This window comes from Python bivittatus, unplaced genomic scaffold, assembly GCF_059951505.1.
Source record: "Python bivittatus isolate LINGU-HERP-01145 unplaced genomic scaffold, Pbiv_v1 ctg000400_np1212, whole genome shotgun sequence".
NCBI classification, from domain to species: domain Eukaryota; kingdom Metazoa; phylum Chordata; class Lepidosauria; order Squamata; family Pythonidae; genus Python; species Python bivittatus.
The window spans coordinates 6234114-6260552 of NW_028277073.1; the positions used below are offsets into that span (position 1 = coordinate 6234114).

General features: G+C 40.8%; 2 protein-coding genes across 4 annotated transcripts in view; one reads left to right on the forward strand and one right to left on the reverse strand.

Moving 5' to 3' along the window:
• Nucleotides 1–5857: 5857 nt before the first annotated feature.
• On the forward strand, nt 5858–13386 carry PCBD1 (pterin-4 alpha-carbinolamine dehydratase 1). The gene is made up of 4 exons (XM_007432751.4): nt 5858–5987; nt 10128–10259; nt 12001–12081; nt 12897–13386. Exons 1-4 carry the CDS (start codon nt 5985–5987, stop codon nt 12993–12995), a joined length of 315 nt encoding a protein of 104 aa, XP_007432813.1. The 5' UTR covers nt 5858–5984; the 3' UTR covers nt 12996–13386.
• Nucleotides 13387–14064: 678 nt separating this feature from the next.
• Nucleotides 14065–26439, reverse strand: part of SGPL1 (sphingosine-1-phosphate lyase 1) — a 47667-nt gene continuing 35292 nt past the window's right edge. For all 3 annotated transcript variants that reach the window (XM_088144364.1, XM_088144365.1, XM_088144366.1), the window contains 8 exons: nt 26344–26432; nt 23649–23754; nt 23365–23463; nt 21945–22091; nt 21083–21321; nt 19088–19234; nt 17104–17224; nt 14065–16017 (listed from right to left, as the gene is read on the reverse strand). In XM_088144364.1, the coding sequence (XP_088000490.1) occupies nt 15874–16017; nt 17104–17224; nt 19088–19234; nt 21083–21321; nt 21945–22091; nt 23365–23463; nt 23649–23754; nt 26344–26432 (1092 nt within the window). In that variant the 3' untranslated portion in view covers nt 14065–15873. The remainder of the gene's footprint in view (nt 16018–17103; nt 17225–19087; nt 19235–21082; nt 21322–21944; nt 22092–23364; nt 23464–23648; nt 23755–26343; nt 26433–26439) is intronic.

Sequence of the window (26439 nt, forward strand, 5' to 3'; positions counted from 1 at the left end):
CTAGGGTTGTAAGTTGTTTACCCTGGCCCTAAGATATTAAGAGCCCTGAAGCAGACAAAATTAGATTTAGAGAGCCTATAGAAGCGAATATGTGTAGCTCAGGGTTGAACTGTGGACTCCTTGGGGTTCTCTGAGCTTGGTTGTTTCCTTGCAAACCTTTCGTTACCTGGCTAGGTAACATCTTCAGGGCATGCCACAATATATAAACAGAGAGCAAACCCCATTCCATTCTAGCACTGAAGATAGCCGGGTAACGAAACGTTTGCAAGAAAACAGCCAAGCTCAGAAAACCCCAAGGACTCCACATTTAGAGACTTTGTTTGCCATAGTGGTTACAGAGCAGGAAGATGCAGGTTACACTCCACCCAAAGCCAAGGAAGTTCAAAGGGTGGTTTGAACCGGTCAATCCTCTCTGTCCACCAGCCCAACCTACAGGATTTTTGTTGTGAGGGTAAAAAATAGGATGAGGAAGTGCTACACATGAGATCCTGAATGAAAGGCAGGATATAAATCTAATAACTGCATACATACAGTACATACAATAGATATTCCAAATTGGCTAACCAAGCTCAGCTATTCTCTTCCCAAATTGTAGGACCTGGACAAACACATCTGGAGAGCATCAGGTTGGGGAAGATTGCCTCTCATTCCATCTACAGATGGATTCAGCAGAAGAAAAAGAAAAAGAGAAAGCAAGCCATGAAAGAACTTGGCATTTCAGAAGTACAGCATTCTCCAATTCTTTCTGGCTTATCTTCTTAGTTTTTTTCTTGGAGAACTCAGCAGAGGAATTGTGAAAGAGAAGTAGCACACATCTAACACTGGTGTATTAATGTGAATTAAATTAGAAGTGGGGCAATGGAGAGAATTGAACTGAAAATAGTAGGAGTCCTCACAGAAGAAAACAGCTTGCTGATGCTGACCCACTGAAGTGGCCCATAACTTCCTATTTCTGTGATGAAGGATAAGATGGCTATTCACAAAGCCCAAAACACTGGGCCACTTGTTCCTGCTGGTTGAATTTCAGAAGTCCTGTAGCTTGCCACAATGGTCAATGAAGGTCAGAGTGTGTATGAATTACAATGCATATCCGCCCCAGTAAATAAATAAGCAAGGTTGAGAAAGCCTTCTAGGGCATTTGAATTTCAGAAGTTCAGCACAAGAATTGTTTGTACTTCTTTCTACAAAGGTTCGCATGAAGGTTACTGAAGACTGTTCATGTGAAAGTTACTAAATACTGACCTGCTGGGCCACTGTAGTTCAAATAGTTTACCAGCTTTCTAAGCCTACCCACAGGGACTCTTAGCCCTTCCTGGAACAGATTTCTAACCACCACCACCACCACCCCAGGATGTTTTCATCTGTTCATGGCTCCAGGTAGATGATTTCATCCAGATAAGCTGAGGAACAACTGCATTTTTATGTTGTATTAATGAATTTATAACATTTCTGCCTATAAAATAGGTGCTTGTTGTCTGCAGACTCTCTTTAGCTTGAATGGCAGAGATTTGCAAAGTTTCTTCTGTTCACATAAACATGTGCCTTGGTTTTCTTGCCCAGTGCAATTCACTCTCAAAACCATACATGAGATGTGGCAACCTAGGGTGCTTCAGGATTACTGAATGGTATTGTCCATGGTTGCTGTGGATGATAGGAGCTATGATCCAAGAACATCAAGAGGCTTGTTTGCTCCCAAATAACACTGAGAGTTATGGTGTAACAAATCCTTTAGTAAAAGGAAGACTTGCACAAATTACAGAGCAACTGTGTGGTAAGAAAGTCCTTCCTACTTTCTGACTCTACAATAGAAATTTTCTAGTATCTTCATTAATTATTTGTCCCATGCTCTATTGCCTATTGCTAAATTCACACAAACTCATGATGACTTTCCCATCATATTTCATTTAACTTTGATTTGTGAGCAATCCATTTTAGCAGACTGCTGACACATGGCAGCTGAAGAGGGCCTGTATACTGTATTAGGAGAAAGTTGCCCAGCGACACAGCAAACAGCTTCTCTGAAATCAGCACTTCTCTTGGAATGACTTCAAAACCACCACTGAATGAACAGAGAGATTACGCATTGTTTTCATTCACAGCTTCCTCTATTCCTGAGTGAAACAAACATATTAAAATGGGGCAGAGGTTTTTAATTTTTTAATTTATTTTAATCAGGACAACCGCAGGTAGGCTGATGGAGAGCAAAGGGCTCCCCCAGTGAAGGAATCAGAATGAAAAGACAGGATATAAATCGGATGGATGGATGGATGGATGGATGGATGGATGGATGGATGGATGGATGGATGGATGGATGGACGGGGATGGAGAGAGGTAATATGGAAGGACATGAAAACCATTCTTCCTTTTGTAGCCTTTTTCCCCTGGATTTTAAGACAGCAGGAGGAGCCTTGAACACACCTGGGATTCCAATTACAAAAGGAAAATGCAGGTAGCGCTTGAGTGTGGAAAGAAGTTCCTTGTCACATGCCAGAGCAGAGAGGAAGAAGTTGTAGATCAGAAAGTGGAGCAGCTGTCAGGATACAGTGCAGCACCACGGACAACTGACAATGAAGGATGAGCAAGTGTAGATTCCAATAAACCAGTAGCTGAAGACCTGCTTCAGCAGAGGGGCTGACAGCCTCCAACCAGCCAGCAGCTGGTCAAGCACCTTCCTTGCCCCACCATGCCCCAAATACAGACTGAAAGATTGTGCAAAGCCAGTGGCAGCAACAGAAACCAACTAATTTCAAGGTGGTTAAAGACTCTGTTATAGCTTGGGCAACAAAGGAGAAAAGTCTGCAGGGAGGGGTCAAAATCTGCAGTCCAGGTGCTGCCTGTTTCATGTACAAGCTTATAATACACGCACGTGCAAAAGGGGTGGGGCTTCAGTCATAACACAGCACCAGTCTTTACATTGCAATAATAAAGAAGTAATTCAAGGGCTAAAAATACACACATTTTCCTCAAATAGGTCTTAATTTGATGCGGGCATGAAAACGCTAACAATGTCTGCAAATCATCATTTAAGTTTACTGAATGTTCAATCACAAATAGAGCCTTGACTTTAAAATGACAATTTTGGGAAACAGACTTTCTGCTGTGTTGAGTTCAGTAATAACATAGTTTTGAAATTTGGGGGATATATAGCAAATTCTCATTTCTTTGCATGTTGATGGAATTTTCTTCTGCAATAACCTTATATCAGTCATAATTTTGTTAAAATTCTCCGCATGAACCCTCAAATCTTCAGTTTATCTAATAGTAAATAAGAAAAAAAAAACTTGAGCCACATCACAATCTGATATTATTTTAAATTCAAGAAGCACTTCACTAAAAAAAAAAAAAAAGTAATCTCAACTAGATTCATTGCTGATCATATTCAGAAGTTATAAAAATTACTCCAGGTGTTGATTTCAACAGTTAAACATGAGGCAGTCTGACATACCCAGCGGGTGTCTGACAAGTTTTTCAATAATTGTGCTCCCACCTTTTTCTTGCAATTCAGTGAAACATAAATACACAAAGGAACCTGACGCAAACACATATAATTGTTGAATATGTCTATGTTTTTACAGATATCAATTTGCCAAGTTCAAGCTGTAGTCATAACAATGAACACAAATAGCTTGTTTTGCTGGCAGTATCATTTAGTGTTGCACTCATGATATTGTCACCATCACTGGTTTGTACTATGCAAGTTTTCGTATCTATGCCACAACAGGCATATTCTTTATATAACAAATGAGTTAAATAGTATCCAGGGACAAATTCTCCAACATATTGCCACTGTAGCAACAATGGAGAACACCTGATATTTCTTCCTGCGTAAGCATTTCCTTGGTTTCATCAGAAATTAATGCAAAAATACCAAAATTCTTTGACTTCTTGAGAAATCACCTCTAGAACCATTCTGCTCAAAATACTTTATTTTTAGTTGAATGATTCGTTTACTTTGCATTACAAGGTAAACTATTTTAGGCTGAATTCTGGGATCACCGTTTCCTATTAGCTGCAAGAGTCCAGAAATGTTTCCTCTGTTGTGACTCATCTGATCACTTTCCTAGTGTCCACACTGAGTAATTTTGTTTTGTTTAGAGGTGAACAAGAGTAGCCATTTAATGTGTCCTTTTTTTCCCAATTTCTTTAGGAGCATCATTTAATTGGGCTAAAACTGTAATGGTATGTGGGAATGGCCTTGGGAGACAGGAAGGAGAGCCGCAAACCGGACAATCAGCTTGTAAAAGGTCGCTCAGCCCACAGAAGGAGGGGAGATGTGGGAAATGTTTCAGAAGGGACGCTCGCTAGTTTTCTGGTGAGTAAAAGGAAAGGAGGCGAGAAATACTTTCAGTCTTGCAAGATTCTGTTAATGTAACCTTACAATAAAGAAAGAGCTAGCTGGTTGTGCTTGTCTGGGCTACCTCGCAGGGCTAACAAAAACTGAGCTTCCTTTGCCTGTGTTTGTGAGGAATTCTCCCAAGACACCCTGCAGACTTTGTGGCCTGCACTTCGGTTAGGCAACCCAGACCTGAATCAACCTTCTCCCAGTTCCTGTGCCCCCTGTAAGGAAACGCATATTCATTACTACTTGCATGCTTTCCAGTGAAATGACAACAAGCCAAGCACAACACAGCATTTTCCAATGTGCTGCATTCCAACCCAGGATACCGTTCCTACGAGGCTGGATTGAACGGTTGCCACGATTTGCCAAATTCTGCTGGGAAATCCTGGAGCACTGGCTGTAGAGGACTTTGATGCTTGGGCTGATCAAGGTCACAAGGGCCAGAGAGCTTATTTACACATGCTTTGGCCAAGAGATCTGCACACAACAGCCCTGGATCGTTTTCCGCACCCCATTCATCCTCACAAATATCAGAAATCCTCCTCCAGAGAGGCAATGTGGGGCTGCTCCCTCCTTCAATTCCCTTGTACTGCACTGCAAAGGGATACAGTCATTCAGCCCGGTAGCCCAAGGGCCTGAAACGGAGTGCCTTTCCTTTCAACCAGTGGTCCAGGCTAGGACAGCTGTGGTTGAGGAACTTAGTGAGATGTTGGAGAGGGAGATGCCTGGGCCCCCAGCCCAACCATGCTGTTCCAGTGCCCAAGGCTGTTTGGGGTTGTTTTTGTGCCTTCAGGTCAGTGACTGCCTGGACAAGTCCCTGCGGTTTTTCTTGGCAAGACTTCAGAGGTGGTTTGCCCTTGCCTCCTTCCCAGGGAGAGCAATGGCCCAAGATCACCCAGCTGGCTTCATGCCTAGGTGGGACTAGAGCTCACCATCTCCCAGTTTCTAGCCTGATACCTAACCCAATTTCTCAATCTTGGCAACTTTAAGATGAGTGGACTTCAACTCCCAGAATTCCCCAGCCAGCATAGCTGGCTGGGGAATTCTGGGAGTTGAAGTCCACTCATCTTAAAGTTGCCAAGATTGAGAAACACTGCCTTAACTACTGATCCAGATCTGGTCCCTCGTCTAGCCTGGGATGACAAGGCTGTTGCATGAAACTGCAGAGTTGTTGAGCTCAGCATCTTTATCTTCTTCTTCTTTTCATTGAGTAAACCATAATTAGCCCGATTCATAGACCCCGGGCTAAGCCCAAAGCATGCCACTTCATAGCCAACAAAACCCGAGCAGGGTTCTTGGATTGCACCGCGAGGGGAATCGCGGAGCGCTTTGCTCTGCCCAAGAGCCATGCCGCTTGATGCCTTGAGATTGCAACTCCCTTTATTCCCAGGCACAGGAGGGCGGGGGGGCCAGCCCGGAGACCCCAAGGCCAAAGGCAGCCGTCTTCTTACGACGGCACCTCCGCTCGGCCTCTCCTCTCCATCACGAAAAGAGCCAGCGGAGCTCTCGGCGCGCCCCACCTCCGCTTCCACCGCATTGGTCCGCGGCCGAAGGCGCCGAGCGCGGCCGCGCCGCCTCCTCCCGAGTCGCGCCGGAGATCCCCGGCCGAGCCCGCGCTTCTTGCTTGCGCTACCTGGTTGCCAGCATGGTGAGTTCCGAGGACGGGCGACGGGGCTGCGGGGGAAAGTTGGAAGCCACCCCCTCCGGTAGAGGAATTGGCGCTGAGCTGGGCGCGCGGGGCTGGGTCGGGGGGAGACTGGTTGCAGCTGCCGGCGCCCCGGTTAATTCTTAATCCCAGCCCAGCGCGCCGTCCTGTGAGAGGGAAACGATCGAGATCGAGTCTGCAGTGGTTGCTTGGAACTGGGGCTGTGCGTCCGTCCGTCTAATCTCTCGCTGCATAGGTTTCATGAGCTCTCTGGGAAGAGCGGCGGATCTCCGGCTATAACCTTCCTCCTGAAAGGCAGGAGGGTGGGCGGACTAGCCAGTGTGAAAACGCGCCGGTAGGCGTCGTATCAAACCGCAGCCGCCCTTCGTCTGACCAAGGGGATTAATCTGACAGGCGTTGTGTGGCAAAGCTTCCAGGAAGAGCCAGCTGTTTTCTAGGATGTTGGGGGGGGGGGCATGTTCAGACATAATTTCGTATTGTAAAGTTTAAGGGAGATGGGTAATATTAACGTTGCCCCAGCTGAAGCCAGAAAGGGGTTGCTATGCCTTGGGTAAATTCCCAGTTGCTTTCTCTTGTAGGCGAGAGCAGATCTTCTGGGCCTCTGTTGTTTTTCTCGGGGTCTGGAACCTAGAAAACGAAATCCGCTCTTGAGCTGGCCTCCTCCTCGCTTAAGTATTTTCTGCAGCCTGCTGTAACTGGTTTCATGTGTTCTTTTAAACATATGTGCAATATTTAGTGGCACGCATTGCAAGAAAAGTCACATATGGCAAGATGTTTCAGACGTCTTTAAAAATGAAATCTTAACCAGGGAAAGAAGACTGTGCATGCAATTGGATTTGATTTTTTTTTATCCCGCATTTATTATTTTTATAAATAACTAAAGCTAAACTAAATAACGCTCCTTCCTCCTCCTGTTTTCCCCGCAATAACCCTGTGAGGTGAGTTGGGCTGAGAGAGAGTGACTGGCCCAAAATCAACAACCAGCTTTCATGCTTAAGGCGGGATTAGAACTCACAGTCTCTGCTTTCTAGCCTTGTGCCTTCACCACTAGACCAAACTAACTCTTTGGTGGGGATTGGCAGGGAGATTGGTGGGGAAAACGTCAGGTTGTGGCTGTTAGCACTGGGAATACAGAAGCTTTGTAATGAACTTTGAGCCTGCAAATGAAAGTAAAACACTTCTCTCTTTGGACCCCACGTGAGTCAAATGCTGTTAACTACATTTCTGATTCAGGGATTGGCAACTTGGTGACAAAGGCATAGGCTTGTCAAGGGGTGCTGGGCTAGGCAGGTAATAGCAAGCAAATAATAGCATCCAGAAAATTCTTCGTATCACAGGGGAAAATACAAATCAAGAGAAATGGCATTTCGATTATTGTTAGTGCTGTATGGAGAGTTGGGGCACACAGCCTTGGAGGGAAACAGGGCTTCAACCATACTGTTCTCTGCTGAGTTGGTGCTTGTGGGAACCTGATCACACCACTTGGCTTAGTAGCCCAGAATGGGGGCTCAGCCCATTGAGGGGACATTGTTTCTGTCCCTATTCCAAGTTTACATTCATACCTGGCAGTGCCTTCTATGTATGTTGGACTTCAACAGCCAGCACGACCTGTGGAATTTTGGGAAGCTTAATTCAAAATCTCTGGATCCTTGGTAGACATCTACCAAAGGACTTGCTGGGGTGGTGACTTCTATCACTATCTAAGATGATTGCCTTATCACCCCATACCGAATGAACTCAGAACCTATCCCTTTAAAATCAGTTCTTTGTATTGTATGGAAAGATTGTTCACCTGAAAAAAACTCTTTAACAAATCAAGGTATTCCTTTTATTCATCCCTAGTTTATCCATCTTGATCATGGGTCAGCCTACAGCTTGAAAAATTGTGGTGCAATTTCACGGCTGGACTTAACTTGTTCTCCAATAGGGAGGCTTACTAAAAAGATTAACATTGATATTAAATTGGTTTAATACTAATAAACTAATTTAACCAATGCAAAGTCAAGAAAAGAGCTGCCGCATTTGATATGTGCGAAGATAGATGACAAGGTTCAGAATGTTATGTGGTATCTGGAACACATTGACTTCAGTCTTATGTGGAGCACAATTTATCGTGAAATCCATGCTTATGATATTGACCCTCCCCATTTTTTTTTCATTGCCTGGCTTTTAGTTATCCAGTAATAAAAGCATGGGCAGGATCAAAGGCAGACATAAACCTTCTCTGTCTCATTTCTCTAAAAGCCTTATCAGTGTCGCTAAGATACCAGCGACAGGTTTATCAGGTGATCTCACTAAAAGGGCAGTGGCTGGAGATTTATTTTGTTGGACAGTGTTTACCCTGGGTGATTTCAATTCACTAAAATGCTGTACTTAGCATACACAAGGAGGATGAAAGTGAGGTTTTGGGAGAAACATACAAGGAAATCCTTTGGGGAACTTCCTAAATATTCTGTAGGATGCTATAGATCAATAAAATTTCCATAGAGGCCTTCTTTTAGAATTATGAATTTAGTTTCTTCACTAGAATTATGAATGTATTGCTCTAAATCGCTAAATCGAGCAGTCTACAGATTTTCCAGATGCTTATTGGTGTCCTACTATCACTTTGAAACCATATATAAACACACACACACACACACACACACACACAATTATCTTGCTAGGTGGGGTATAGCAGAATGAATCTATCCCATCCATGAAGGCCAAGACTGGAATAAATTCAGCTGGATTCTAGAATCCTCAAAGCAGAAACTCATAAAATGTTGAGTTGGATCTAGACTGAATTATTCTTTTTCCCCCATTTTCTTTGCCTTGCATTAACATTCATCATAAAGTTTCAGAACTGTTGCACAACAATTGCCCTTCAAAGGAAACTAACAGTATGGCAAATAGTAAGAGCTTCTGGCATGTTTCTATTTATCACCATCTGTTCCTCCTAGTATCCATAGAAGTTTAAAGCACAGTGTTTAATGATGCAATAGCCTTTAACCATTAACCGAGGAAGAAGCTGTTTATTAAGATTTGGTTTTTCCCATATATATAAACATAAGGTGCCTTTTAGTTAACTATTTCCCTGGGATGAGCACTCTGCTTTTCATGCTTTCCCTCAACCTCAGCCTCCCACTGCAACTAACTTACAAACTGAATACAGTGTAAATTACAGTGTACAGTGTAAATTATCACAGCAGTTGATCATGGCTCGTGGCATTAGAACTTAGCATGACCATGCAGTAAAGACGATCTCTGCATGTAGAACTGAGCAGTGAAAATGACCAGTTAGATTTTTCTGCTGGATGGCAACTTTTCAACATTCTGTTCGACAACATATTTGCCATCGAATTAGTGGCCACAGTTATGTCATTAACAGACCCCAACAAGGTGGTCTAGTGTATGTTAACTGCTTCCAAGAAAGGACCATAAATGATGGGATGGTTTTTGTATTGATACAAACCTTCTTGCATATACTGTTCCTCCCCAAAATAGAAGCTGCTTATTTTCTTGGATTTCAAATAACAAAAGTTAATAACGTTTATTAGTGGATAGTAATGCAAATGGATACCTAGACAAAATGAAACGTACATTTCACCTAGATTAAACAGGATCCCAACAGTTTAATAAAAACAAGTGAGAACCATCATGTCCCTACCATTGAGACAAACAAAGGAGCAAAGCACTACAGTTTGTTGAACTTTCCCACAATCCGTATTTACTTTGAACAAGAGTTACATGTGGCGAAATCAGGCCTGGATGTCTTTGCATGAAGATTTCAACTCTCAGTGTGATGTGCCTGTGTGGAAGAACTTTTGGAACCAATGTAGAAGCATAACTTTTTCCCAACTTGTGCCTTCTATATGTGTTGGACTACACCTCCCATCACCTCCCCAGTTAGGGAAGGTTGCAGTGCTGTAAGTTTGCAATCTCTGTATTTATCTGGTAGGGTGATCACAAGGGTGATCACAAGCTGTTCACAAGGGTGACTCCTGAAGACTAAAAAAATCCCTAGATTCTAGATGCCCTAGATACATTTGAAAATAAGTTCTACGTAGACTTGTTCTTCATGCTTGGAGCAGATTTACCTAGATGTCTGTTGCACCTGCTTTCTCCATTTTGTCCTCCTAGGCAGGAAAAGCCCACCGACTGAGCGGTGAAGAGAGAGAACAGCTCCTGCCAAATCTCAGAGCGGTAGGATGGAACGAGGTGGAAGGCAGAGATGCTATCTACAAGGAGTTCCATTTCAAGGACTTCAATCGGGTACAAAAGCACTTTCATTCCAAGAAAGTCAGCCTTATGCACGAGTTGGGAACAATGCTTAATATTAGGCTCAGCACAGGTGCAGTGGACACAATATAGCTGGGAAGATACCTATTCCCAACACTGCAGTGCCACAGCTCTGACATGTGTAAGCAGGTGCACAGGTTAATACTCACTAGCGCTTCTCTTTATGCAGGACTGCAAGATTGCTTATTCTCCTGCGGTAGAGGAAAGGGAGTGTAGCTCTACCTGTTGGTGCTACAACTGCTTCCTAGAGACCTAGAACTGCAAAGAGTGGCTCTGAAATCCATCCCCATTTGCTGTCTGAATGTACCTTGGATTCAAATGCAAATAGCCTCAGGCCCACCTATTAATTATTTTTCCACTCCATTCCAAAAGGTTGGAGAGGATGCCAATGACTGGAATCAAGGATGGCGCACTGATTTTTCTTTTTTCTGTTGTGCTTGTCAGGAAAAGCTCAACTCAAACATCTGCTTGGGTCTGGCAATCCCACTCACTCACCTGTTTGCACCCTTCTGTTTATGGAAGTCGTAACTGCATAGGACGAATTTTCTTTTGGAGATGAGGAGAAAAGGATTGAACTCCTCCCCATAACAGCTGTGATTCTAAGACGTATCACTCTTGCCAGCAGATCCTGTTGGCATTTAAACCAAAACCAAACAGAACCCCACAAAACTGTACATTAAAAACAAGTATTTCTATCTAGCACAGCAAACCTCTCTCCTGAATTAAAAAGAACCTTACCAGTGACTTGATCATTTCTGGGTTATACTGCAAATTTTAAGTATTCTTTCAAGCAATATGATACTGCTGATGCTCCTTCAAACTTTTAGGTGGCTTTAATTTTCTAAAACCATTCCTTCTATTAATGTAAGGATCAGTAACCTTTTCAAAAGCTGCATGTAATTTTGCACAATGGTGTGAATGCAGATAAAAGGAGTATTTAAACTTTTTTTTTTTTTAATGGCTGTACAGGTAGTCCTCACTTACCAATGATAATTGGGACCAGGAACTCTGTTGCTAAGCAACGTGGTCATAAGGCACATCATGTGACCATGCTGACTTACAACAGCCGTTGTGGCAGTCCCAGTTGCTGTCATTAGGTGAATCCCACACAGTTGCAGAGTCCCAGAGTCACGTGATCATCATTCACAACCTCCTGCCAGCTTCCCCATTGACTTTGCTTGTCAGAAGCTGGCAGTGAAGGTTGTGAATGGTGATCACATACCTGCGGGATGCTGTGACGTAATTGTGAGCTGGTTGCCAAGCACCCGGATCACGATCACATGCTCATGGGGATGCTGCGACAGCCACAAGTATAAGGACCTGTCATAAGCACCCCTTGTTCACCACCGTCATAACTTTGAACAGTCACTGAACAAATGGCCCTAAGTCCAGGACTACCTGTTTCAATTCCTGCAATAGGCTTCCAGATGTTACAGAATTACAACTCCCAGCAACCTGCACCACTGGCTGTGTAAGCTGGAAGCTTTAGTTCCTTGTGCAGTAAGTCTGCCTCACTCTGAACTGAAACCAAAAGCCGTCCTTGGATAGTGCACCCAAGTATACTGATAGACCCCTAGTTGTGTGATTCGTGCAGTGTACTCTTCAGTTGCAGCAATACTAATAACTAGCTTATATGGTTTAACAGTGGAATCTGTGTAGTTTCACTTCTTTGCTTCTGTCCTTTTCTAAATCTCCTCTTTCATCTTTTGAACAGGCCTTTGGATTTATGACCAGAGTAGCTCTACAAGCAGAAAAACTGGATCATCATCCTGAATGGTTTAATGTTTACAACAAAGTAAGACATAAGAGTTGTTCAAACTTTTTTTTTTGCCTTTGAGTCATTCTCGCAGTTTAATTGGCAATGTGTTTTGGAAGTAGTTTTCCATTGCCTTCTTCCTAGGTCTGAAAGAGAGTGACCTGGTTTCATGCCTCATGGTTTCCCAATTTCTAGCCTGATGCCTTTTATCACACCACTAATCTGGCTCTCTGTTCAAGCTTAGATACAGTTATTTTAACTATAAGCCAATTGTGGCATAGGTCCATCCAATCCATAGTGCTTACACTATTCTAGCTGTCCAAACCCATAAGAGATTACATTTGTGCAAAATGGGGGGGGGGGTATTTAAGCCTTATCAGAAGTGTTCATTCCACAAACGTGTGGTATTCAGGGTAGGGGAAGAAGCTTTATAGGGAAGAGTTAAAAGGCAACCACCCATCTTTTTATAATGCAGCAAAAGGAGGAGGGGGGCATGGTTCCAGCATAAATTGTAGATTGGCCCACAGTTTATATGGAAGGAGGGTCTCATCTTGCATTTGAAGTAGATCAATCTATCAATTGCAATGCAACTCTTTAAAAAAAGCCTTCTATACCACAGTGACACAGTTCCCTAATCCTGATGGCACAGACTGTTTTAAATTTCATTGATATGCACTGAGGCCAATGGTGAATGAATGAATGAATGAATGAATGAATGAATGAATGAATGAATGAATGAATGAATGAATGAATGAATGTCTATCAGTCTGCACTTAAAAAATGGACCTTTTAGCTCTTCCAAGTATCTGCATTCTCATAACTGCTGTACTAATTAGACGTTTTGTTTCTTTCAGGTTCATATAACCTTAAGCACGCACGAGTGTGCTGGCTTATCTGAGCGGGACATCAACTTGGCCAGTTTCATAGAGCAAGTTGCAAACACGCTAGCCTAAAGTGCCCACCCCATCTTTGTCTGTCAAGGTAGCTCCTAAGCCAGTGTTGTCCAAACTTGGCCACTTTAAGATGAGTGGACTTCAACTCCCAGAATTCCCCCAATTAATTCTGCATCTTAAGCTGCCAGAAGGTATCATAAGTAATCTAGCCTCACTATCCAGTTAATATGGGAGAACCCATCTTTTTGTAGAGGCATTGTATTTGCTTACTGTACAGTCACACATCCCAACAGGCACCAGTGCTGTGAATTCATTTGTTATCCATTATTAATCTGTCTTGTCACAATATCTGTCTCTAGGGCTCTTTAGTCTGTAACCATGCTAAGCAGTATTAAGTTGGTGTAGAAGTCAACTGTGGTTGTCAGTTTTAATAAAGCCCGTTCTTACACAATGTACTATCCCCTGTATTTCTCTTCAGCACCGTTTCCTGCCTTGCTCAGCGTCATGTAAAGGGTAGACAGGGAAATGCTGAAACTGGGTAAATGTACTTTTAAAACGAGGTAGGCAGAACTTTGGGTTGATGATGTGCAAGCCTGTATACTGCAATTTGCAAATCATGGTGGTTTTTCTCCCTTAAGATGGCTTTATCCATCATGCTATGTGAAACCACACCCAGTTCAGTTTAGGCTAGTACAGAAGAAGGCAGGAAATTAAAACCTCTCGCAAGCTCTGTCAATTCACATTTATCAAAGAAAGATAGGCAGCAGATTTTCATTTGTAAACATACCTCTGGTAGCCTGTGACAGGGATATGCCCTCCTTTTACATCCATCACCCTTGAACGATAATGACATAGATGGATTTTAATTAGAACTGAAATTACCCCAAAAGTTCTAGAGAGTTATAAATGAGAGAGAAACAAAATTGCCACAATAAAAGGATTTTGATCACAGCTGCCATATTGACTTCTCTTTAACCCCCACAGTGTCCCTAGCTTGCAAGAAACTTCAGGCATGGAAGTCCTAATCGTCTTGGCAGTTAATGCAAACTTGATCAGTGAGGTCAGCTTTCCCATAAACCAAATCTTATACCCCCCCCCAAAAAGCCACCTTCCAATATTTTAAACACAGTGAGGGAGAAAAAGACATTTATTTTAAACCTGAAAACATGTACAAGATGGATGAGAAAGTATATATGGGTTAAGTATTGAAATAAAGCACTACTGAATATGTATTAGTACTAAACTGAAATTAAGATCTTACAAATTAACATTCTGTTCTAGAACATGAATGAAAACAATTTACAAGTACACAAGTATGAGGGATGCAGTCAAGTTTTCCTTTCTTAATATATTTGGAAACCATACCTGGGTATCTGTTCAAACAGAGTAATTAGTACATGTACATGTCCATGTTTCAGGCAATTAACCATCAAGTTGTTTTGTATTCACTCCATTCAGAATTGAAATAGAAAGATGGCCACAAAGAGCTAAATGATTAATCCCAAGATTCACATAACAACATAGACCCTGAACACATCAAGTCACAAAGGATTGTACAATAATAAGTGAAAGGAACATTAGTCTATACAACTAAATATTTGATTCTATGCATTCTTCAGAGGAGCACTGCTGACTGAAGGCAATAAAATCTTGGGTGATCTAGTGAAGTACCTAGTAATCTACAGAAATGGTTCAAGGCCAAACAGAACTGTTCTCCATTCACCTCAAGCCTTGGAATAAAAAGTTAATGTGCCTGCCCTTTGGCCCATGAACTTCCCACAGGAGCCATAGCTACTTCTAGAAGCAAACTAAACAATGGGATAGAAGCAATGCCTAACCCATTAAGGCCAAGCTTCTAGACCACAGGTATCCATAGCAAAGTTGCAAAGTGCTATCTACAGGTGGACTGAGCTCAGACAACACAACATACTGAGAAGGAGGAGGAGTATATTATACCTGAGGCTGAGGTTATTTTCAGTGTAGTGCCATAAAGGAAGCGATCATCTGTGGAATTGATCATGCTACCTCCTTCCTGGCTTCTGAGTGGGGATGCTCTCAGCATTTAAGGCAACATCTGTGTGTGCTTTCTTAAGAATGTGTCTGACAATCAGTGCAGCACCTGAAAAGGAGCGCTGTGTCCTACAAATAATTACATTCTGAGTCACTGGTGCTCTGAGTCACTACACTCACTGGTGCTCTAAGTCCATAAAGGCGCTTAACAAATGACAGAACTGGAAACGTGAGCAGTTTAAGAAGCTGAACTTCTCAAACAGGGACACTGCCTTTTAAAAAGTACAATTTGCTTTCTCCCAGTGCAGTAAGAAAGTAGGACAAACGCTCCCCAATATGGAAGAACCATTTTATCCTTAGTACCTCCATGGATCTGCATGGCTCAAAGACTGAGAGGTCACAATAAAACAAAATCTAGGGAAAGAGAAAAGCACCCTGCAGGTACAGAGAAAGAAGGAAGTGTCCCTTTCTTCCTTTGATCCATTTCCTCTCAATCAGAGCAAATTCCCGCAAAGTGAACTAAACACCACCCTTACTTTATCCTAAAGTCTGTGAAGGATGTTTACATGCAACCTTTTGTTGAACTCACTGCTCGGTGGTAAAAGTCATTCAAGAGATGTGAAGAATGACAGAACAGAATTCCATTGCCCTTAAGCCTGCTGTCCCTTGAAGAACTAGGAGCAGCAATGGGTTATCGTAAGAAATACAAAGACTCAGAAGTTAAGAGAGTATTTCTGAAGTTTCGCAGGTCTGAACAGCCAATCTAAGCTAAGGGATTGAATTTGTGTTTAACCTAAGAGGGACTGTTATACAAGCAGATCAAACTCCTTTATGAGCTGTATCTGCAGAAGGAACACTTCCAAATGATATTCTCTTTCCCTTGAATTCTTTAGAATATAATCCAACAGCTGAAGTATATTGCTAAAAATCAGTGGGCGGTTGGAGAACCATTCATGTGCGCTTCAGCAAACGGACGAGGATCTGTGCTGTACAGGTTGTCCAAATAACCACCAACAATTTCTGAAATCAGGTTTCTGTCAGGAATGGCTTGTGCCATGCCATAGATTGCAGCCTATAAATTCAAACAAAACAGAATGCAATGATCAGCTAAGGTTTATCCCATGCAAGATTACTTCTGAAATGTATTATTATTTGTATTTGCATAAATAATGCCCAAGGGGGCTAACAATAAAATCCAGGGCTTATCAAATAAGCAACAACACACACATACCCCACAAGCCATATAAAAATCAGGAGCAAATAAAAATAAATAAATGAAAGCCCATTTAAAAATTGAAGAAAAACATTAAAGCAGAGCATATTATTTTAGTTATCAAATGCCTAGATACAAAGGGGCTGTGTGATAAGGGCAGATCACCTACAGAAATTCTAGAGAAGCTTTCCTCAGAAGGGAATTCCTGGGTGTAGGCACTAGAAGTACTCTTATTGTTTGTTTTACCATAAGTCACAATAATACAGCAAAGCTGAAACATAAGAAAGATCTAACAGAAAACGACAACTGAAATGCTTATACACAGACAGAATCTGGAAAAAAAGCCCTTCATTGAATTTCCATCCAGTGCACACCAGATAAGACCTCTCTGGAAGACCTACACGCTGACTTAAACTAATGTGAGAGAAGGCAGTTCTCCAGCTAGTTTATCTCCAAATAATTTATTTCTTTAATCAGCTCTACAATTTGTACCTGGAAATGAAGGACAGCCCAAGCAGCTTTCTAAGCTAGGAAATAATATGCTTCCTATAACTAGTCCTGGTCAATAGTCTGGAACACACTGAACAGTGTTCAACAATGACCTAAAATAAATGCACTGCAATCAATTAATCAATTAAGATGTAATTAAGGGTTGTGTCAATTACAGTCCAACCTGACATCTTTCTGAATGAATCTGGTAGGCAGCCCACCCACAGTGAAATAAAAAGCATCCTTGGCCAAGGGCTGAAATCTAGGTATCCCAGGATCTTGGTGTGAACCCAACAATATCCCCAAACTTCCAACTTGATTTTTCAGAGTATAATCCCATCCAAGTGTGAGCCCTATTCTCTGATTTGCTTTCTACTGACTAGAAGGGCCACTGCCTTGTCTGGACATGTTTCAATAACAGCAAATCTCAAAAAATCAATTCAGAATTTCCTTTACCATGCCAGTAGTCTTTCCTTTGGGATCCTTCATGATCTCAGAGACACTCTCTCTAATATCCTTCAGAAGTAGTTCAGCCAACCCAGGTTTTGTTTGCACTAGTGTTATGCAGAAATGAATACTTGGAAAGAGATGGAGAAAGACAAAATGTTACTTTTCTTCACAATCAGAGCCTATTTTGTGATAATTTAAACAAATGTCTTTGGGCAAAGGCATCAAAGCAACACTAGACTTTTGCACCATTTTGTTTCATTAAACACCAAATCTGCACAAAGTCTTGTCCCCTTCATAATTAGGAGGATGCAGACATTTCAAATTAAGGTTCAAAAGAAACATCTAAGCTCCCACATCCCCTCCTGTTATATTCCCCAAAACGTCTGCCAATGTTTTGTAGCCATTTGGTAACTTGGCAAATGTACATTATCTTCTGTGTATTAGCAGTTAAGTAACAGGAGAAAAAAAAGATGGTGGCTAAATTACTTTTCCAATGCTTTTCTGCAGGGAGACATGAGTGCAAAATATGGTTTTATTTTATGTATGGCTGCAGTTAATTTACTCTGATCAGGTGATAGTTTTATTCAATATAAAATATGTTCAGGGTGTGCTAGTATTTTGTTTTGTTTGGGGAGGGTTTTTTTTGTTTTGTGTTTTGAGGAAAGTGGGTCATGTTTTCTTCTTTTTTGCTAATATCAATAATCACACTTAAAATAACCTTGCACAGATGAAATTATGAGAAGCTAAAATCATAAATCTAAAATAATTTAAAAAGTAATCTAGTCCAATTTTGATGATGCAAAGAAAGACCTAAGGTGCAAGTATTCATTAACAGATTAGTAATTATTATAGCTGAACAGAAGTATTTATCTTTCAAATAATTGAGAAGAGTAAGAAAGCTACTTAAGTCTGGGCTTCTTCTAAATAGTCCCCTCCAATCCAAGCTTCCTAATTTTAGATCTTAAGAGAATGGCCAGAAGCAGAAATTTTCTTTGGAGAGTGGAAAGACTAGTTTTTTAAGAGCTATGACAAATAAAATCTAAATGCGTGAAGCAAATCTTTTCCTTGAGTGTGGAGAAAATATTTTTTATATCCTTTTATCTCTTTGTAATTATCAGTGCCATCCACAAGACAGAAAATAAGATTATGATTTTACTCTGTAATTATGAAAGTCACATTTGAGAAATTGTATATTCTAGCACTAACAAGAAGGTATCAATCAACTTAGTTGGCAACTTACAAAAGTATGGAGTAAATGCGTGGTATGACCTTGGTTGTTTTACTGAAAACCATAATCTTTAGCAGAACTGGGTTCACATTCCCCCCCCAAAATAGGTCTACAACTGAACCAAGGATGGAATCCCAAATTTTATATATAACATCTCCAAATATCTTGGAATAAGCATAATCTCTGAAAGTATTTTTTACAGAAGCAAAATTGTTACCCTGAATGAGAAACCATACAAAATAGCTAAGATGGGGAGAATGCATCTCTTTCTCTCACATTATTTTTCAAGTACGGAAACTGGCAATTTTAATATATGTCCCACAGGATAGGTGTGGGAAAGGTATTTCCTAGTATGGAGAAAGTGGACAGCGATATTTGCTTTTTCCTCCCTTTCTAATAATTATGGAACTCCCTACAAGATGTAGTGAGAGCCCACCAGCCTACATTTTAAAAAGATGAAGACAAATTCATGGAGGATTAAGGCTCTCAAAGCTATGGGTTATGACGGCTATGTATCAGCTCAAGATCACAAGCAAATTGGCCTCTGAATTCCAGCAACTGAGATGCAACAGAATATGGACATTTTGTCTTGATCTCCTGCTTGTAGGTTTCCACAGACGTCTGACTGGCCACTGGGGAACAAGTGGTCTAGAAGTGCTTTGGGTCTGATCAATCCAAGAGAGAATTTTAGGTGCTTAACCAGTGCTCTGTCTCCCCCACCTGAAAGTGGTGGAGAAACAATCAGAATCCCAAGGAACTTACCTTCGAGGGAACTGTAAATTATTAAAATTCCATCCTCTAGATACTAGCAGGTTTGACAATCGGTAAATGTCAAATGTATCAGACTTCAAAGCAAAGACAGAAACCTCCGGTTTGCCAATGATAAGGATGTGGTCAATTTTCTGCAACCTTAAAGAGAAAAATGTTAAAAATATGTTCCATCTAGTCTGTGCGTAGGTCCTCTAGTTACATTTAATGCTGTAATTATGCTGTTTAAAAGCCACTATCAAAGTTGTAATTTTAGCTGTTTCCCCTTTTGGTCCAGGAATTCGTCATTCTTAATAGAGAAAAGTTGTGGGTGGGGCAGGTTGCTTTATTATTATTATTTTCTTTCTTTACAAAATATGTATCTGGTGCTTTCATAGAATAGAAGAAGAAAAAAAAGGAACATGAAATATTACTTTATAAAACAGTATGATTTTAAACGAAGAGTTTGCAACAAAAGAGGCCACAATTAATTCCAGTGGCCACATCTGAACACAGAATGTGACCTCATAATTTAATTTGAGGTGAATGGTCTTTCCCAAGTCACAAATTCCCTTCTCCACAGCATGGCTTTAAATAGTTCAGAAGCTTTTCCTCCCTTTTTTTGGCTTAACCTACATGGGGAAAAGTGTTTCTAAACTCATTTTCTTTATATCAGAAAAGAGGAAGCATACTGCGTGTGGATGACTGATCCAGATACAGTATGCTAAAACAGCATGGAGGAAAGAAATGGAACTCAGAGCCTCCACCCCATAGCATAGCAGCAGTTCCCTAGCTACATCTTCTGGGGCATACACAGCATCACCAAGCAATATTTCTTAATCCTACCCAAATAGACAGCCTTGAGAAACAGCATGGTTAGTCACCATTCAACATGCTGAGAATACCAAGAAACACAAGAGGATATGCATCCTTAGCTTAAAACACAACTTGAAAGTTTCTACATAAAGGATAGCCACCATGACCCTTCAGATGTTGCTGAACTACAAACTCCTAACTTCCATCACTATTGGCTATGCTAACTGGGGCTGCTGGGAATTTTAGTTCAGTAACATCTGGAAGACCACAGATCTCCACCAAAGCTCTGAAAATATGACCAGACAAAAGCTCAACAAATATTTGCGCTTCTCTGAAATAACAATGAGGATCTAAGGATGAGGGCAATTTTCCAACAGAAGATGCACATCTGTAGAAAGTTTACGAAGAAATTCATCAAATATTGCCTTATGTGATATTTGTAGTAATGCCAGTCTAGTGTGATGGCAACAACCTCGCCCTAAAAATTTTGCCTCTGGTCTATTAAGCTAGAGTTATCTGAACATGCAATAGAATGGCACGGTCAACCAAAAGCCAACGGTCAACCAAAACGGTCAACCAAAACCACAACATTAGTCTCACAGAGTGTGCAGTCCTCTCCAAACGTACCATATAATCCTTTAGCACACACAATTAGTTGATCCTTGACTAAAAAGAAATTCCACTTTCGACTAAAATATTATTTCTTGAAGCTTTGTTTAGAGATATTCCTAATCTTATCTTTCTTCTGAATAAGAATCATGCCTTGAAAAAAGGAGAGGGAAGGAAGAAGCATGAAAGTCTAATGAACTGCACGCATCTAACTCCTGCTGTTTCAGCCACTATGGACTCTTCCTTCTGCCAACCATCATCATAGGGTCACATAAGAGCCATCTTTATCTATGTACAAAAGAGGGCTGGTTTTCCAATAACGCTCTCCCCCCACAAAAAACAGTAGATTAATGTTATTGTTTGTACTGCATAATTTCTATTCAGGCATATCATCTTAATACATTGCTTTGCGTGATCAAACACTGCATATGAGTACTGTATATGGATGATAGCCAAGAACATGCACCTACTGAATGCTTGCAAAGAGTACAAGTTACAAAGCAGCCACAGAGGGATGAAATGGGCACCCTGGGAGAGGAAGCGGAAGCATAAAATGTACAGAATAAATGGAAATCATGTACATACTCAGATATGATGAACCTTGTAGTTGAGATGATCTTCCTAGTGGCTTCCACATAACCACCTTCTCCTAAGTGCACCATTGTTGCCCAGCAACCTGCAATAAGGCATCCAGGTCTGGAACCAGCAATAGTGGGGGAGGCGTAAATCCCGCCTTGCCAATCAGGAGCAACAAAGAACTGATGACGCCGGTATTTCACATCACTGTACATTATTACAGAGGAGCCCTTTGGAGCATAGCCATACTGCAAAGAAGGGGGCCAATGTTCAAGTTGCAAAATAATCCCACACAAAGTCACTTCAACAGGTTCAAACCTCTTTTATAGATATTCCAAGACTTGCCCAGTTGGTAATTCTCTACTGATTTATCAAATAGGGGTATGCGGTTATCATTTTTAATGAAGCTTTGCCACTGCTTGTTTATTAAGAGGTATTCAGAATTTCTCTTTGGAAGAGAAAAGTCATGAAAACAGATGGCGTCTTGCTCAAAAGGTGAAGAATCACCCATGCTCTCAATGGTGAGCATGCTCAATTCTGAAAAAGTATTTGATGTTCAACAGGAATCGTTCTCTTTGATGTACTTTGGTTTAAGTCTGCAATTTTAAACAAACTACATTGATATATATATATTTATCTTCTATTTTTTCTATTGTGTATTTTATGTATTTTATTTATATTATTGTAAGCCACCTAGAGGCACATAAAAGTGAGACTGGGCAGCTATATAAATTGAATGAATAATTTTTTTAAAAAATGATATGGCAACAATATCACTAGGAAACGTTTAAGAGGAAACCTGCCTGATCTAGTTTAGCACAGCTTCAAAGCAGCTCTAATCAGAAGTTCAGACAAATCTCTTTTGACTCACCTTATGTGTATCTGCGGAAATGCTGGTGACACCTTTCACTCGGAAATCAAAAGTCTGTAAAGGAAATCCTGCCTTCTCCATGAAGGCAATGAGAAAACCTCCTAGGCAGGCATCCACGTGGAAGGGAATATTGTATTTCAGGGCAAGCTGGGTCAAGATAGGAAAAGAGGTTAGGTCATTTTCTTAAGCCGCAGAAGTGAGCTACCAGTAGAGCTTGGAGCTTGATAAACATTCCTTATTTAGGAAAGTTCAGGTATTGTCTACAAAAGGTATTCAATGCACCACCTTAAATTGTGGATTACCACGGCTCAGACTTTTGACAGTGTCTAACAACTCCTTCTGCTGGAAATATTCTTTCATATAAATAAAGTCACCTACCAGCAGATCTGCATTAATAGACAGTTCCTTCAAATTTCGGAAAAAGAAAAAAAAACTTTTCTCATACCGTTTTTTTTTTTATAGTTACTTTCAACGACAAAGTCCAGATTACTCCTACTTCAACTGAACATTCACTATATGGAATACAGTACAGTATAGTATAACTTTATTGATTAGCCAATTGACCATATCAAATATATGGAATACAGGGTGCAGTTTGAAGCTGAGCTAGACCACTGGCAGCAACTACTCAGCTATCCACAGATCTTTGGCAAGTCTATCTTGAAAATTTCAAGCATTTTCAAGCAAAATTTTCAACTAGCATTTTCTACATGCATTCTTATTGCTAAGTTATGGTCTGTCTTCTAAAGTTCAGTCTGATCCCCAAATCCTGGATACATCTGGAATCCCAATCCAAATAATCGATGGGGTCCCTTTGATCAACAGATCAGAAGTCCAAATGACAAATAAAGCAAAAAAGATATTTAGCACACAAATGTGTACATCCTGCATCCAAACATGCTTCTTTTTAAAGCATACATTCTCATAGACAATTACAACAGATGCACAGACTACCAAATCTGATATTCTTTCCCTTCTACTCAGCACAGATGGGCATCTATTCAGTGATTTAGATGTTGCCCAATGGCTGGGGGACATTTTTGGAAGTAAATTGTAAAACCCCAAGCCACAGCAAAATTAACCACTGAGGGCACAAAAGCCGCAAAAGAGTGATGCCCAAACACACTGCAATAACATCCCAAGGCCTTACTGAGCTCCATCAGATTTGCTTCCTGCAGCTGTTCTGCACATCCTCTTTAAAGCTGAACACTCTGTATTTACAGACTCTGCCGTGGACAGAGTTAGAAGTTTCTTATTGTCAGCTATAGAAAGAGGAAAAAACCAGATGAGAGATCTAAGCTTTCTACTCAGGTAACAGAGATACAAAATGGGGATGATCCCCAGGAGTGCAAACACTGCCATACGTGCTTTCACTTCAGTAGAGACCTACAGCAGTTTTGTATCAAAGCAAAAACATTACCTTTGCTACCTCCTCAATGGGGTCAATGCTCCCATGAGGAAATTGTGGGGCTGAACAGACCAGCATGGCTGTATTCTTGGAAATGGCTTTCTTCATTGCCTGAAAAATTAGGACAAATCATTAGGAATCCATAAACCTACGCACAAATCAAGGCATTAAAACCGCATCATCTGAAGGATTCCTTCTATGAGTTTCTTTCCTTCTTCCACCCACCCGCCCCCTCAAAGGCTCCATCACCGTATTCCACTTGTCTATTGGTATATCTGGAGATGTCAGAGGGATACCTTCACGTCCACTTGCATCAATTTGGTCAATGGAATGTGCACAATCTTAATCTTGAAATAATGGGCAGCCTTGTCAAAGGCTGCATGGGCACTTTCTGGCACCAACCTGAAAAACAAAACCAACGAAGAAAATAATGCATTTGAGGAAAAATTGGTAGCGCTCCATGCCAACCTCCTTTCCTTTCTTTTCCTCTCTGAACAAAGACAGACTGATAGGAATGAGACTAACAAAAATGGAGGAGAGGGAAATCTTAAACAGATTTCACATCTGATAGACTAACAGCATGTGCTGAGCCTGCAAGATCAGCTACATCTTTCCACCTCTCCTTTATCAATATTATTGGCACAGCAAATAGGCAGCAAATTCCCCAAATCAAGAATCACCTTTCCTAACTTGATCCCCTCAATCTGTGTTGGACAATAATGCCCATTATCCCCAGCCATCTGCATTCTAAAACACTGCAACTTTTACTCTGTCCCTCTGCAGCAAAGACTGGACTGTTCCCAGTCAAGATTGTATGGCAAGAGTTTCCTAACTGTAAATGTTTTATGAAGGGAATCGCCAAAAATGAGATAACAAATAGACCTCCTGGATACAGTTAAGTCTTTGCGTGAATTTAGAGAAAGCTTCAGAACGGTGCTTTTTAGTATTTGCCAACCTATAATGTTTGTTATTGTTGTGGCAGATTGTTTGAAAAACATGGGCAGTAATAAAAACAAACAGAACCACTCAAAGAGTTGGTCTCACTTCAACTGCTGTGTTGACTAAACATTGTAGATAACTTGTAATTCTTAAGATATCTAGTAGATGGCATGTCTTGAAATATTACTGTATTCCATGAAAGGGCTTCCCCCTTTCAGCATAAAAAAGACTTGTCCTGCATCAGTTACTCATGTACAATAACCAAAAAAAAATGCATTACACAAATGATCTTCCTTCAAGAATGTAAATTAAAATTGACAAGAACATTTATTGCAGAGATGAGTACTAACTACTAGCCACAGTTTGCTTCAGAAAACTGAAATCAGGGACTATTTGTTACCAACAGAAAAGAATATGTGTAGCTCAGGGTTGATCTGTGGAGTCCTTGGGGTTCTCTGAGCTTGGTTGTTTTCTTGCAAACGTTTTATTACCTGGCTAGGTAACATCTTCAGTGCTAGAATGGAGTGGGGTTTGGTCTCTGTTTATATACAGTGACATGCCCTGCTAGTGCTGGTGGGGGTGGGGGGTTCGTTTTCTTTTGTTTTTTCCTCTGGTAGTTCCTTGATTACCTAATCAAGGATCCTGAACTACCTAATCAAGGAACTTGATTTACCTTGTTTACTGCTAGATTGTATGTCTGGTGATAATCTTGTTGTTTATCTCTATGTGCCTGTTGATCGCTGCCTTGTCTGAATACCAAGCACAAAATCTACACACTATTCAAAAGAGACAATAAAAAGGAAAACAAAAGACCAGAACACCTCCTCACCAGCAATCATCACCCAGATAAGCAGAGATTAACACCAAGATTATCAGCAGACATACAATCAAGCAGTAAACAATATCCTAATCAAGCAAACCCCATTCCACTCTAGCACTGAAGATGTTACCTAGCCGGGTAATGAAACGTTTGCAAGAAAACAACCAAGCTCAGAGACTATTTGTTAGATCAAGATAGTTAAAAGTAAAAGGAATGAACTTTGCTCTCCAAAAAGTCCAAAAAGGGGTTTCCAGTCACTAATAAATGTAGTTGTTGAACTTTCTCTAATCAAACAAGTATAAATATCTGCCATAGGGATTTTTAAGTCTGATTACCTTAGATTTTAAGTCTGGTTATTACTGGATCTCTTGACAAATTGTATTTTGATGTTGTTGTACTATAAACTGGCTTGAGGCCTATGAAGTTGGCAGCATAAACATTTGGTATAAAATATAAATAGAGAACACTTGGATTTACCTAAAGATACTATGAACTAACTTTGTCTACAGTTTCAGAGGCTACATGAAGACCACATCAATTGAAATACACAACTGATGTCACAAACTTGTTATCAGAACTTCCACAAAAGCCATTGGATCCAAAGAATTACAGAACTAGTTCACTGCATTGGGTTTTTCAAAGAACAGCCTTCAAAGGATGAGAAACCAACTTTGAAAACCAAGAGTTGCCAAAGTAGCATGCAATATAGCAAAATAATCTCCTGTTCAAAGGCACAGAAGCCCTCTGTACATCTAAGCAGTTCTTCAGATTTCTAGTAACTGCATGAATGAGACTTAGCCCATCTGAAATTATTTGTTATTTGTAGGAAAGTAAACTAGTACAATTTTAAGAGCCAGATTCACAATGCTAGAGAGAGAGGGAAAAAAATGGAAAGGAACTTGGTATCTCCCTAGGGCCAAGGGTTCCCCACTTCCGTTTTTTTGCATGGCACTACTGCAAGAAGACAGGGCTGCTTTCACTTCCCTATAGCTCAGGGTGCTTTCCAACCCTAAATTGTCATTAAACTTAATGATGGTTTGAGGCAAGCCAGCTTCATAATCTCTGGCTCCCAGTTGGCTTGTTTGAAATCTTAGTTATATTAATTTGTTTCTGTTTCTGTCTTCTTGAGGTCATGCCAGAAAAGAGAGCAAGGGAATGTGCTACTTAAGAATACAACTAGTTTCCATCATAATAAACCCACTGTGACAGCCAGAGAGCCAAGAGTTACATACATTTCTGGATATTTGATCCCTTTTTCATAAGCCAACTCTCTGTAGGCTTTACAGGCCATCAAGATGCTCTCAGTTCCACCAGACGTCATCTATTAC